We start from the raw sequence: 14,977 nt of genomic DNA on the forward strand, positions 1-14,977 counted from the left end.
ACACCCCTGTAGCTATGATCTGTTTGTCAGAAACACCAATTGGTTCTGACAAACAGATCACGATTACAAATATCTAATTTTATCATATCTTTTATTTTTTTTATTCTAAAAAAGTACTAAATATATTAGTATTTTTTTATTTCTTTATTTTTCCTATTTTAACGAATATGTTAACTCAGTCAGTTTAAAGCAAATGATTAGAATGAAGGTGCTCACTTTTCTCTATTAACTAAGGGGCTGTTTGATAGTTGCTGAATAGTTTTGTGCAGAATTATTAAGTGGTCAGAATGATTAAGAGGATTGTAAAATGAAATATAATTTTTTGTTAATTGTTTACAATAAAATTAAGGCTCTTAATGGTAAATGGAGGCTCATGATACAAAATCATTCAGAAGGTTTAGAATCATTAAGAGACATAATTTTTTTGTCAAACAAGATTCACCTCTAAATATATTACACAAATGGTGTTTATATTTATATTTTATATATACTAAAATTACATAATAATGGAAAATTACAAAAAAGATAAACTAGAAATATAAAAATATTATGAAGAATATTGCTTCAATTAGACCTAAAAATCGATTAGCCGAAACAGCAGTTCATCTTCTTTTAATATGAACCATTGATGATCTCTTCTCTTCTTTCTATATACACCATGGTTGCCATCAGAGCTCCATTTCAACAAAAATGGCGGATCACAGATCAACATTTTCACCAAACCCCATTTGAACAATGCTTTGAAGATCGTCTTGGCCAAATCCTGGAAACTGTAACCAACGAAATTCGTTTCAATTTCACATAAATTTTGGGGGTTTTTTGATATGAAATTAAGTGGGTGATTCAAGATTTCTTTACCTGTGGAAATGGTTCTGTGAATTCATGAACAGATCCGTTGAAGATTGTTTGTGGGTTTTGATTGTAAAATGTCGATTGAATTTGGTGGGAATGATTGTTGTTTGATTGATTAATCTGCAATTCGATTCGAACCCATGTAAGAAACTTGAATTATGATGACGTTTTTAGGGCTCTTGACGAAGAAGATGACTTACGTTAATGGTGTCGAAATCGAGACTTGGATTCACCGTTGCTAACTTCATCGAAAGAAACTATGAAAAGACAGAGATTACGAAGAACATAAGAGGCTTGAAGCTTTTTAAACGAATTTAAAATGGCGAATTTGATTAGATTTCTGTTATACCTCGACTTGTTTCTGTAATGATTGCACGTAGTTGATGATTTCATCAAGCATTGGTGCTTTTCCTGTAACCTATATGGTTAAAAATCGAACACTTTTAGCGATTTTTACGCATTTTTTGACACTAAAAATGATCAAAGTTGACATTTTTAAACGAACCTTATTGCAATTTGGTACAAGATTTTGAAGTAGCTTCATTCTTTCACTGATCTTCTCTCTTCTAACCTGAAAACAAACAAAAATGGCGGATTTCGTTAGCACCATAACACCCATGAATCGTCGGGCGACCACAAATGGGTTGGAGTCATCACAGGGGAACCTCCATTACCAAAAGGGTCTTTACGGCGCCTGGATTCAAACCCTAGAAAGATGAAATTTCTTCATCCCCCGAGTCTTGACGAGTGCGCTACAAGGGCTATGGTAGTGCCCGGATTCAAACCCAGATGGGATTTCCACCGGGTCTTGACCAGTGCGCCAAAACCCGAGTGAACACAAAGCCTTTTTTATTCTTTGAAAGCTTACTCTCTCTGCTAAACTGTGGCTGTCTGTAGCTTGACCCCTTCTTGCTCTAACATGAATGTAATCCTTTGGTGCTTCAATTGCCTTCGTGTTTTCCTCTGTTTTACCTCCATTTTCTAAGGGTTTTTTCGATCTTTTCGCGTTCGAATCACCGATGGCGTCTTCCTCCTAAAAACACGAAAAATTCCCAATTTTTAATGAAACCTGAATCAAATAATTTGGTGATTACATCTGGGATTTCTGTGATCAAAATGGGTTTCAAACCTTTTTCGTTGATCCACCTTTTCTTTTTCTTGAATTCGAATCTTTTTGATTCTTGAATCCAAATTCCCCACTTGGGATTTGTTCAGAAACAGAGGATTCTTCATTGGAATTGGCAGCTGAGCTTGAAAATCTACTGAATTTCTTATCCAAACACATTGATTTCATGTTGGATTCCTCGGAATTCTTCTTGCAATCTTCAAATCCCACCGGAGAACGATCAATTCTCAGCGCCGGACTACTCGAAACCCGGGGGAATTTCAAGTTTCCGGTCATCGGAGAAACACTAGATCCTAATTGGAACTCAGGGTTGTTTCTATTTAACCCCAATTCGTTAGTTCTACCGTTGAAACTCCGGCTACCGAAGCAAGAAAACTTCGCCGCCCGCTCGGCGAAACCAGGATCAGCCGCGATTAATGGTAAATTTTGATTCAACGGCATTGAATTCCCGATAATAGGAATGCTTTCTTTCACAAAATGGTCCATAATTGGCAAATTTAACTTGGGTGGTGGTGATGAATTTAACGGTGAGCTACTGGGCGGCACAGCGGCAGTCATGGCGGCCTGAGAAAGGCTGCCACAACCACTGCGGATGCTGCCCAATTTTCCGATGAGTTCACGGACTGCCATAATGTCCGTGGAAACCGTCGAGCCGGAAACAGGGGATGACACCATTGAATTCAGAGCAGATTCGAAATGAGAATACTGATCTGGTTTCTCCCAGTTTGGTCCGCAAACACCGTCTGCAGAAGACTGGTCCACCGGAAAGTTCATCTCCGGCATCAATGTCATCAACTTCCAGGCGGGCTGAGACGCCGGAAACTGCAATCCGGCATTGAGAAAGAAGTCTCTGTCCATGGCGAAACAAAAAAACTTGAAATTCCAAGTCAAGAAACGATCTTCTTGAGGTAAAATCGAAAACCCAGATAAGAAATTGGCCTAAAATGGGATTGAATCATGAAAAACTTGAAATTCGAAGTCAAGAAACACTCTTTTTGAGGTAAAATCGAAAACCCAGCTGAGAAATTGGCCTAAAAATGGGATTGAATCATGAAAAAATTGAAAATCGAAGTCAAGAAACGATATTTTCGAGGTAAAATCGAAAACCCAGATGAGAAATTGTCCTAAAATGGGATTAAATCATGAAAAACTCCAAGAAATACATCATATTTATATCAAGATTGAGTAGGAAAGTGAAGTGATGAATGTAGTTGGGTTTGATAATGAAAGGTTGGTGTAGGAGAGGGAGATTTCTGCTGTTGCTGTTTGTGATGCAAATAAAAAGCACAATCAATCGAGAGAACTGGGGGAAGGTTACAGGCTGAGTTACGATCAAGTTATATAGAACCCAATTAATATTTTTTTTTTAAATTAATTTCCTTGTGGGGTGGCACTGGTATTTTGGTGGGGTATAAAGATCGGGGAAAGTGTAAATGCCGGGCCTTCAACGTTAAAACACCAAAAGGTTTTCTATTCTTGAAATCTGGGTTGCAACTAAAAACATCATAAATTAATATTGGTTTGATAAAGATTTTGAAATTTATGTATCGGATCGAAATTAATTGAATTTGTTTTATTTTATCAAAAAATTGGTGACGGTATTGTTTTATGATAAGTACCAAATTAAAAGGGTTGTTTGTTACGTGCGCCCATTTAGGTTAAAACCAAATCAAATCATTTACCGAGAACATAGAAAAAGAAAGGTTTGATGTTGATCGATGTGAAGAGAGAATGAGTAGACATGTGATGGTATGTGAGTGTTTATAAGACGTTAACCTTTTGTGATGGGTCAGCTGGTAAGACGTTAAGTTGTTCCTTAAGTATCATTAGTTTAGATCTTTTCAGGGTCACTGGAGGGTTTGTCTGTTAGCTTCAAGGTCCCACTAAATTTGTCAAGTTTGGGGCCAAATTGATCCAGATATTCATAATTATAGAAGAGCGGTAATCTTATGTCATGTAGAAAGGCGTTTGTTCTACAAGTTTTTGTGATTCGAATTTGAACAAAATGCCATCGATGAAAATCCTAATTCGAGTCAAAGAATCCAACTGAACGGAGATTTAAATCTTATAAGAAGAACCCGCTAGGAACACATAGAGACTGATATTACAAAATGAACCTAGCATTGCCCAGAACAAACTCCACCACAAACACAAGTTGTTCCAAATCTTTGAAGCATGTTTGCGATGAATTAGCATATGACTAACTAATCCCTCCTAAGTTGCACGTCGAGCGGACTTTCTTGTTTGATTTCCGTTATCTTATGTGCGAGTAAATATTTAGATACGATGTCATCCTAAATAGTTGGTTGAAGAAAGCATCAAGTTATATTTAAACCACTGGATTGAGCATAACACTGTAAACGTTGATCCGTCTATGTACTCTCATTTCCCATGACAACCCTTCTCGTCCAACACATTTGGTCAAGAATTTGTGTCGTTGAAACGTCTAAACGCAACCTCAATATATTGTTCAGCTTGAGAGATACTTGATCACAAAGATAACGATAAACCTTTAGTCAACTTAAATGAAAATTTGGTCTTGCATGGATGTAACACAACCTTTTCTTTGTTAAATGTATGTGGTTCTTACCTTTATTTTTTTATCATCTGTATTTTGTTATAAACGAAAATATATCGTAGTCTATATAGCATTAAGAGCGTTAATGGGTCCCGTGGCTGAATATATGACGCCAAGTTGTTTATGTGCGACTTTGTTCTAAGGGACAAACGCCCGCCCCATTGTGATTGATTGGGTCCATTTGTACTCAATTTTTAATGCTACGTTATCTTTATTTTCTTTTCCGACATACCTATTCGATTATTTTATAAAACGTGAAAAAATAGTTAGCGTAAGGCAACTAAATGCATATTTTTTAGTATTTATATAAAAATATATAGCTTTTAATGATATAAAATAAATATTTGAATAATAATTTTTAAATTTAAAAAAATATAGCATGTCGCCATAAAGATGCCTAGATGTGTGAGGGGCCAAAAATGGTCAGAAATGGAAAGATAATGGGCCAGAATTGTAACTTTCTTGAGTTTCATTTGACGGTGAGCTTCTTCGGTGTAAACCGTGTTATCGGGTTGTCTTTTCAGTAGGTTAATTAAGCCCTTCATCTTTTACTTAAGTGCATTTAAGACCCCTTAATTTTATAAAAAAGACAAATTCAAACTTCACTTGTATTTAAGAAATAGCTAGAGAATATCTCATGCATTCAACTACCAAACATATGTATACAAGAAAGCAACAAGAGTTTGAAGTACATCTTGTATCCATTTCGAATCTAAATCACATTTCTAATATCATCTTCGTATTTTGTATTGCCTCTGTTTTTTTTTTTATTAACCTAGATATCCAACCCGCTATGCGAGCTGACTAATCCCAGCACGACCACCTGTTTTGCAGATAGTCTGGAGTCACCGCATTTGAACCTCCGTGACCACAAGGGGGTTTTTAATCCTCATTGGATTTGAACATGAGACCTCCTGGTACTTTTGACATTTGGAGCCAAGCTCAAAGCAATCAGACATCACCCTTGTGGGTTATTGCCTCCGTTTTTTCCTCATGAGGGACGAAGTAAGACGGGATCGTGCAAAAAACCTATATTGTTGTCATCTCCTCATGCACGTTGTAAACCTAATTGATCTTCTTTCTTGTAAGTGAAGCAAATACGGTTATTGTATCAGTCATAATATAACTCCCACAAAACATACCATCAAATTTGATTCTATGAACTGAATTGATTATATAACATAAAAAAGAGAAGGATAATTAGCGATCATCATATTGCAAATACAGTTTCTCTGATTGTTTTTAAAATTAACAGAAACAGTTAATCCTGAAAAGTTGTCTACTTGATAGTCTCAATACGTCATATGGGACCGAGCGTCTCATTTGCTATCTATCTCTTCATAACCATGTTCGTGTAATAGAACACCAAAACTTTGCTCAGACTGTATAAAGATGGAACTTTGTATTGATCTTACAGACTAGTTGAATAAGAATTAAGTTTAAAAAACAAATGAATTCAGATCAATGGTTTAAAATCCACTAAATTAATTAACCCTTCATCCATCCTAAAACTGATACAAAGCAAACTACATAAATTGATTACTGAAATGCAATTTAATATATGTAACTTAACAGTTCAATTGTTTATCTCGGTGATTACAAAACTTTGGAGGAATACTGATTTATAACATTTTTTTATATTATAAGGTTTCGGATTTCAAGATTTATGGCCTACTCCTAGTAGTAATATTTAAATAATAATAATAATAAAAATAAATAAAGAAGGGGGTTTGTAGTCAACGAAATTATGTGTAGGGTTGATTATGTTAAAAGTCAAAATAATAAAAATAAGCATATTAAATTAATATATCGTTATGTTATCTTTCACATGACACTCTTTATAACTCATTTTAACATTAATATATATATATATATATATATATATATATATATAGGTGGAGGTTCAAACGAGAACCCCTGTGATTTACGAGAACACGAGAACAACCTAATAACCTCAAATTTTTTTAATTAATAAATTAACTTATATTAAATATAAATAAATTAATAAGGGCAATAATGTAATTAAGTAATTTTTATTATTTTTATTTTATTTTAATTAGTCATAATTATCTCCTTTTTTTTTCTGCACGTTCGTTTTCACTATCTTCTCCCCCTTGATAATTGTGTGATTGTGTAACCATAACTTATCGAAACCATGATCAATCAAGTGTAACCATAACCTATCGAAACCATGAGTAATCATTGTGATAAATGTGTGATTGTCTAACCCTAACCGATCGAAATCATGATCAAATTGAGTGCGTAAGTGATGTTATAATAGCGATATCACATGATTATCACACTCATATCACACCAAATCGTTTAGTGGATTTCGCCCGTAATCGTTGTGATAAATGTGTAATTGTCTAATCATAACATATCGAAACCATGAGTAATCGTTGTGATAAATGTGTGGTTGTCTAACTCTAACCGATCGAAACCATGATCAAATCGAGTGCGCTGTTATAATAGTGATATCACATGATTATCACACACATATCACACCAAATCAGTAGTTGACTTTCTAAGTTAACCCTAGCCGAGCGGAATCCTTTTGATAATTGTGTGATAATCACATAATTATCACACTCATATCACACCCAAATCATACCAAATCGTGTTGATATAAACGATAATGTGATAATTGTGTGATAATCGCATGATTATCACATCCATATCACATGATAATCACATGATTAACCGTTTATTAGATAATGATAATCATGATCGTGTAATTGTGTTAAAAGATTTTATAAATATCATTTCCATTATTACCCTTTTAATTTTAATATATTTTGAATCTTTTTAAATTTCAATTTTAATTTTAAAAATCTTTTAATTTTATTTTTTATCACAATATGAGGTTATTGGATTGTTCTCGTGTTTTCGTAAATCACAGGAGTTCTCGTTTGAACCCTTCCCTATATACATATATATATATATATATATATATAATTATATCATAATAAAAAAAAGGTTTGTTTCATTTGATATTTAATTAATTTTCGAATTATTCGTTTTTATAATTATTATAAAATAGATATTATGTTTATTCAATGTAGAATAAAGTATTTAAATAAAAATAAAATACATCAAATATCAATATTATTTTTTTATTTTCACATAAAATAAATTAATAAAAATGGATAATTAATAGTTGTAAAATTTATAGAATTAAGGAGGAGAAAAGGAGGTTAAGCGTGTTTGGGCCGGGTCAATAATTGCATGGAAGTCCGATTCGTAAGCGGCTAAACCGGATTTGGTCGGGTTCACAATGTATTTAATTATAAATCCAATGAATAAATAAATAATTATATTTTTAAAAAATATTTTAAATTATGAGTAAGCTTTCTTGTATTTTCAAAATTACGGTTTTGTTTTTGTCGTTTATAACTTATTGACTTTTTTGTCCCTATAATTTACAATTTATTTATATTTAACTGTAAATCACTGACGGAGTTCATCTTAGGGACAAAAACAAAAATGGATTGGAAGCCATGTGAACAAAAACTACAATTTCAAAAATACAAGGACGAAAGTCACAGTTTGTAACAAAGTAGAGGGACAAAAATTGTAGTTTACTCTTTAGCTAGATTTTTAAGAAAAAAATGGCGAGAATATCTTGGAGTCGTGGATCTTTTTTGATCTGACGGATCTGATTGCAAGTGTATTCCAAAGAATGTGAGGTTTTACTATTTTTAAGGAAGATCGGACTTTTGTCCACCTTCATCACTTGCATGCACATATCTTTAATTCACCTTCCTTTATCTCATTGGGAGGTACCAAATAAATGACTACTTGAATCGGGATTTTGAGCATAAATACTCCACCGACCTGTAAAAAGTGGGCTTATGTAAAAGTATTCTGTTACAGCTTGTAAGATATATGTGGTTACGACACCTCAGTCTTGAAACTCACGCCGCCCCCCTCCCCTCTAGGTTTTAAATCATCGAACCGTGTTTAGTTTAGCATAGAAGTGGATTGCCAAACTTTGTGAATTCGACCCTGTGTGCTGCTATTACAAACCGTTTTTGTGTTAATCGGAACAAGAATAGTATTTATTGGCTTCGACAACCACCATCTACGTTTGAGTTGCTTTTACATTTTCATTTTATTTTAGCCAAAAATTTCTCAACAAACCATAACTTTTAATGCATTTATGATTTGTACTTAATATCAAATTCATAACAGTACTCCCCAAATTTAACTGTTTACTTCATCATTTATAAAATAGTATAAATACATTTAATACTATTCATTGTATGTTCACTTTTTACTTATTCATTTCAAAGAACTATTTTTTTCCAATTACAGACAAGTTTTTTTTTTGAGGTGTCATCGTTATCTAGTGGCGGTGCGAAGTTTGCTTTTTGCATTCAACTTGTCTAACACGAAAGGAAGTTAGATACAAATTTTGACTTTTTGTCATAGACCATTTTCGGCCCTCATCTGATATGGGTTTTTTAATATTTTCCAATAAATAGTGAATGTTGTCAAAGACCTTCCAGCCTAGTGGTAAAGGCTTGGGCATGGCATAATCATGAACCCGAGTTCGAACCCTGGGAGAGGAGTGTTGGCGACATTTAAGTGAGGCCATGTTTAGCCTCCAAATTTGCCGGGGATTAGTCGGGCTTTGGCCCGGACACCCTTACAAAAAAAGAAAAAAAATAGTGAATGCTCTTATCAGTACAAACATGTATAACTTCCCAGGAATTTCGACCACGCTTATATACCATCTCCCTTCCTTTCTATCGTAATCAGCTCAATTCATGTATTGTAACGTCACGGTGGATCCTAATATTAACATCAACTTATTTAACGTTAAACCAATTTCAAGAATATAATTATTTATTTAAAATTTAAAAATGTTATTTTAGAAATTTAAAAATAAAATCACATAAAAAGGAGGATAACATTAAATTCCCATATATTTTAGTGACTTGATGGATGTGTGTTTTTTTTTCCACTTTTTCAATGGACATGTTGAGATTCTTTGTATGCTTTGGATATAAGGAAAAGCAAAGCTTTATTTATTGTTTTTAATTTTCTTTAAATTGAAATAATTTGTTATAAATTTAGGGTTTTTTTTACAAAAAATAGTATTATATCTGATGATGATCTCTGATCGTAAATAAAACTGATGTGAAATTAGCTTAGATTCGTCTAAAACATTGTTTTAAAAGATTTGTTTGGTTCAAAGGTCATGTCTGAGTCAGTCTGACGTCACATTAAACTCATGTCAAGAAGTCATGACCCAATGTACGGTTTTTTTTTTGTAACACAATATTTGATTTATTTTACGTTTTGTAGTGCCTTACTTGTAGTTTTAAGTATATATTTTAAATCTGAATTGTTCAATGTTATTGACTGAATGAATACTACTACACAGCATTATATGTATCTATCTATTTATTAATCTATATATATATATATATATATATATATATAGGGGTGGGTTTGGTTCATATGAGACCAAAGGTTTTTCGTGAGACTCGTAAGACCAATTTATGTTCATTGATTAACTTTATAAGCTAATGATCTAATGGTCTAAAGTTGCACGGTGACAATTTTGTGATTATTGAGAAGTCTTGTGGCAATTTTGTGATTATGAATGTTCAGATTGTAGATCTAATCTAAGGATTGAGAATTGGTCTTACGGGTCTCACAAAAAACCTTTGGTCTCACATGATCCCAAGTCTGTGTGTGTGTATATATATATATTGTAGTATTTTTTATGGGGATTCTTTCTATAGTTGTAGGATCCCTATTCAAGATCACTACAGTTCCTTTTCGGGCGGCTGTAGGACGGAAATGTATAATATATACAAATTTGTCGTCACAAGTCATGTTTTAAAAAATGTCATGACCTTGTTGTGGATCCAAAGGCTTGAAGCTTGACCTTGCCATCATGACACGCCTCACACCAACTGATTTTTTACATAAACATTAGTTTAAAATGGAAAAAAAACAACTGATTTTTTACATAAACATATAAAAACAACAAAAAATACCAAATATTGAACAAAAAAGTCAACTAGATTTTAAAAAACTTGCCAAACCCGTATATCCACGTGTAAAAAACGACAAAACCGTTTTCAAAACGTAAACTAAAAGAAAAGTCTATTTTAAACAGCAAATATACATCAACGTCTTTTTACGTTATATATTTAATCAAATTTCATACGTCACACAAAGATCTTTAAGTTGTAAAGAGTATCTTGTTATTGAAAATTGTGACATAAGTTTTACACTCCAAATAGTGACATTGAAAGCAATTGGTTCATTATTTTCAACACAAAATGGTTACATGAATTCAAGAAAACAATAATCCATTTTGGTAACAAGATTTGCTTTTAAAAAAGTTGTGAAAATGATGCATACATGCATTAGATTGGTTTGGTGAGTACTTACAAGTGTCAAACCTTAATCATACCAATTATTTATTTGATATATATATATATATATATATATATATATATATCTACTTGTAAACCATTAATTTTGTGTATAAAAAGTCAAATAAGATGATGATTAAGGAGGGTGAAATAGTTTTGTACATTATATCAAAGCAGAGGATAACTGTATAAGGTGTAATTATGATTCAATCGTTTCGGAGTACGACACGAAGATTTTGTGCCAACAAAGACACAAAGAAGACAGTGTAGATTAAAAGCTCCATATTCAAGGCAATTACCTACAGTTAATCGTGTTTTATATATATCGGTAGGGTTTTTTGAAGTATATAATATTTATATATGGCATATGAACAAGTAAACTCATACACCCTCCTTACATTTTGTGAGGTTTGAACTCATGACCTCCTAGGAGGTCAAATGCTACGATACTGCTAGGGCAAAAGCCCTTTGGTCATATCGGTAGTTTTATAATTCAAGAAAGTAGATATTTGATTTTTTAAAATAATAAATTTATCTCACGTTTATAACGTTATAAGTATATGAAACAGTTCAAAAATTATCAGTATGTGGAAGTAATATAATTTGCATACTCATAAGCATACAGAAATAACAAGAATGGTTGCGCTGATAAATGACTGAATTATTTTTAACCATATTTAAGAACGTGGAGAATAAAAAACTCTGAGATCCAGCCAATTCCTTTACACTTGAAAGTATGGAGATCTCGGCAGTTTGTTTTAAGTTTCTAAATCAGAGTTTCAACTCGTTTCTCCATAATTTTATGTGTTGATATTTCGAAATAGCTTGTAATTACATATTTTACATGCAATTTCACAACGTCGGGATTACGTGATCCATACATGTTGCGGAAACATAACCGTAACCTCATTGAAGATCCAAACAAAATGGGGTAAGTTACGTGTTTTAATATAGGGAAAACTGCACCAAAATAGAACCAACTTTCACATGATTCCTATTTTGGGGAACCAACTTTCAAAATCGTCATTTAGGGGTATCTATAAAACTTTTTGTTTATTTAAGGGTCTGGTTGATCTGTTAAACAGGTAACAAGTAATTTAAAGATCTCTATCGAACTTTTGATTTGATTTTCCAAATTTGATTTAAACTTTAATATTGATACGGATTGGTTATATATAAAAATCTTAAATGTTATTTAATATTTATTTTTTATTGCATCAATTAATCTTTTTCTATTAAATTGATTTTTTATTGCATTGGTAAAAACATTTTTTATTGTGGTAATTTGGATTTTGTTTTAATCTTCAATTTGATATATGAATTTTAAAAAAACTGAGATTTGAAATGAAAAATAGATTTTATTGCATTAATTTTTGAAAAAAAACGAATTTTAGTTATTTTTCTATAATTATTTTGCAAGTTGGTTCCCCAAAATAGAAATCAAGTGCAAGTTGGTTCCCCAAAATAGAAATCAGGTGAAAATTGGTTCGATTTTGGTACAATTTTCCCTTTAATATATGACCTCTTATTGAAGATCAAATCTTTTATAACGAGTTTAAATTTGAAAGTTGCAAACGAGAACTTTCAATCATCAACGGTATTTACACAACATTCAACAAATCCTGGGAGTTCATGAACAAATCAAGGTACGATCTTGATGTTAAATCGTTGTTTCTGTGTCTAATTAACATGTTGCTATTGGATTTTGTGATACTCGATATAATTCACTGATTCAGACAACTTATATACGCAACTTATATTTTTTTAATATCTCATTTGAATTTTGTATATAAATATTACACAGACAGTTTACCAATAAATTGATAACAAAAAAAAATACTTCTGATAAAAAAAAAAGAATAAATATTATAATAAAATTAGTAATAACTTTTATTTGATTCATAGATATATCTTAATCGTTTTAGGGTTACGCTAAACACTGGATTAATAATCAAATTTTCTATCAACGATCTATAAATAAAATTATAATACAGTTTATAATGATAAAAATAATACTGGTTTTTGGTAATTTCCAATCAAAATTCACTTGTAAACCTACAAACAAGTATTTAAATGGCAGGAGATGTGACGGCGAGATCAAAACTCAAGCTTTATGAGTCATGACGTTTTTTAAGATGTGACTTATGACGACAAATCATTATATCATATATAATATTATATATAAAAGCATATGTTTTATATTAGTAGTCAATGAATTAATGATTATATATATATATATATATATATATATATATATATATTAAAAACTAACAAATAAGATATTTAAAAAATCAAATATCGCATTAAAAAAACTACGTACTAGGTCATGACATGCCACGAGCTTAATGTGATGTAAGACACAAGACTTAAGTTACGACAAGCTAAGATGGTTGTTGCTGCGAGCCTTTTAGAACAGTGTTTACGAGTAATCCTTATTTAAAATTCATAATTGTAATTTTTTTTATTTCTTTTAAATTATTAAAATGTATTATTTGTGAAAATAAAAAATAGAGTAAAAAATGAATAAAATAATATGAGGTGTGGTGTCGGTGGTCGGCGGCTTGTTGATACATAAAAAAACCGCAGGATGCTTGTAAAAACCATGGGCAAGGAACACGTCAAATATAAATTCCTCACACCAATTTATATGCATTAAAACTTATATATATATATTTCATTTTATAAGGCTTTGTTTGTTTTTCATATAAAAGTTCTTATCAGTTTTTTATATCTGATTTGTTAAGAAACAAGGTTATTTAGACTGATTGTTTTTTCTAATTTTTTAAAGGCATTTATGTCTTATTTTTCTCTTATCTAATAAAAAGTAAATCAACCTCTTATTTGCTTCTTATTGTTCTTTAAATCCTCAACAACGACGTTTCTCAATCGATTAACCTTTAATCGATCATTTCTCTCAAACGATCCTTACTAAATCAACTCTCACCTCGTTCAAGTAATATATTTTTAATATGATGTAAATGTGTCAAAAACCATTAATGACATTTTCGTTTAAATGAATGTTAATTATATAATTTAGATGTAAATTTCAAAATGATGATAAATAAATATGTGAAATTGTATAAATTTATCTATAAATTCAACACTATAATTTTTAATGGGTAAAATAGGCAATTTAAACAAATTCAGACGTTTATCATTTTACAAAAAACAAACAATGTTATTGATTCAGATTTCAAACTTTAGTACCACCTCTTATAATTCAGAAGTGAAATAAGATTTCAGATTTCAGCACCTCTTAAACAACAAAGGTCACTTAAGATATTATTTTTGTAAGAGAATAAAATTTTATACGGAGATTTTAATAATAAAAAAAGTCATAAAAATTGAGAATATATGAATAAATGATTCATATGTAAATCATAAATGAAATGAAACGTGGGTTGCATACATGCATAATGCATATATGCAACCCACGTTTAAGGTGTAAATGATGTGAGTTAAGCTCGAGTAATATTATACTCGACTTGAACTCGAAATCAAATTTCCAAGCTTGAACTCAACTCAAAAACTCACGAGCCGACTTGAACTTGATAACTATTTCTCAAACTCGAACTCAAATCAAACTCGAACTCAAATCAAACTCGAACTCGAACTCAAATCAAACTCGAACTCGAATCAAGCTCGAACCGAACTCACCATTGAAATTTATGAATTGTAGGGTGTTTTTCTTATAAATTTTAAAATTTAAATACGTTCTCTTAGTTTTTATAAAACTAAAAGGATCAACTTCAAACTTCATCATCAAAAAGACAAAGTTAGAAATTTCATTCATCGTTATCTCTTTTTATAACATATTTTATCCCTTCCTTTACCATCTCTCTTCCGATGTGAGACAATTTCACTAACTTTTTTTATAATTTTTTTTTTTGTCTTTTTTTAATTGTGATTTTAATAAAAAAAATAAGTGATTAGTTTTTTTATGATTAAAAAATACATAATTTTGTTTAAATATCTAAAAATATAAGACATTTTTATTATTTATATTTTATAAATTTTATCATAAAA

General features: G+C 31.3%; 1 protein-coding gene across 1 annotated transcript; it reads right to left on the reverse strand.

The window, feature by feature from the left end:
- Window positions 1-504: 504 nt before the first annotated feature.
- Window positions 505-3,183, reverse strand: LOC112513428 (transcription factor bHLH62-like). Its single transcript, XM_025119691.1, has 7 exons — window positions 1,982-3,183; window positions 1,721-1,885; window positions 1,358-1,423; window positions 1,202-1,270; window positions 1,053-1,109; window positions 859-972; window positions 505-770 (listed from the first exon to the last, which is right to left on the reverse strand). The coding sequence occupies exons 1-7, from the start codon at window positions 2,834-2,836 to the stop codon at window positions 699-701; spliced, it is 1,398 nt and encodes a 465-aa protein (XP_024975459.1). The 5' UTR covers window positions 2,837-3,183; the 3' UTR covers window positions 505-698.
- Window positions 3,184-14,977: the final 11,794 nt, after the last annotated feature.

Source organism: Cynara cardunculus (genome assembly GCF_001531365.2).
Source record: "Cynara cardunculus var. scolymus isolate 2C chromosome LG 5, CcrdV1, whole genome shotgun sequence".
NCBI lineage: Eukaryota > Viridiplantae > Streptophyta > Magnoliopsida > Asterales > Asteraceae > Cynara > Cynara cardunculus.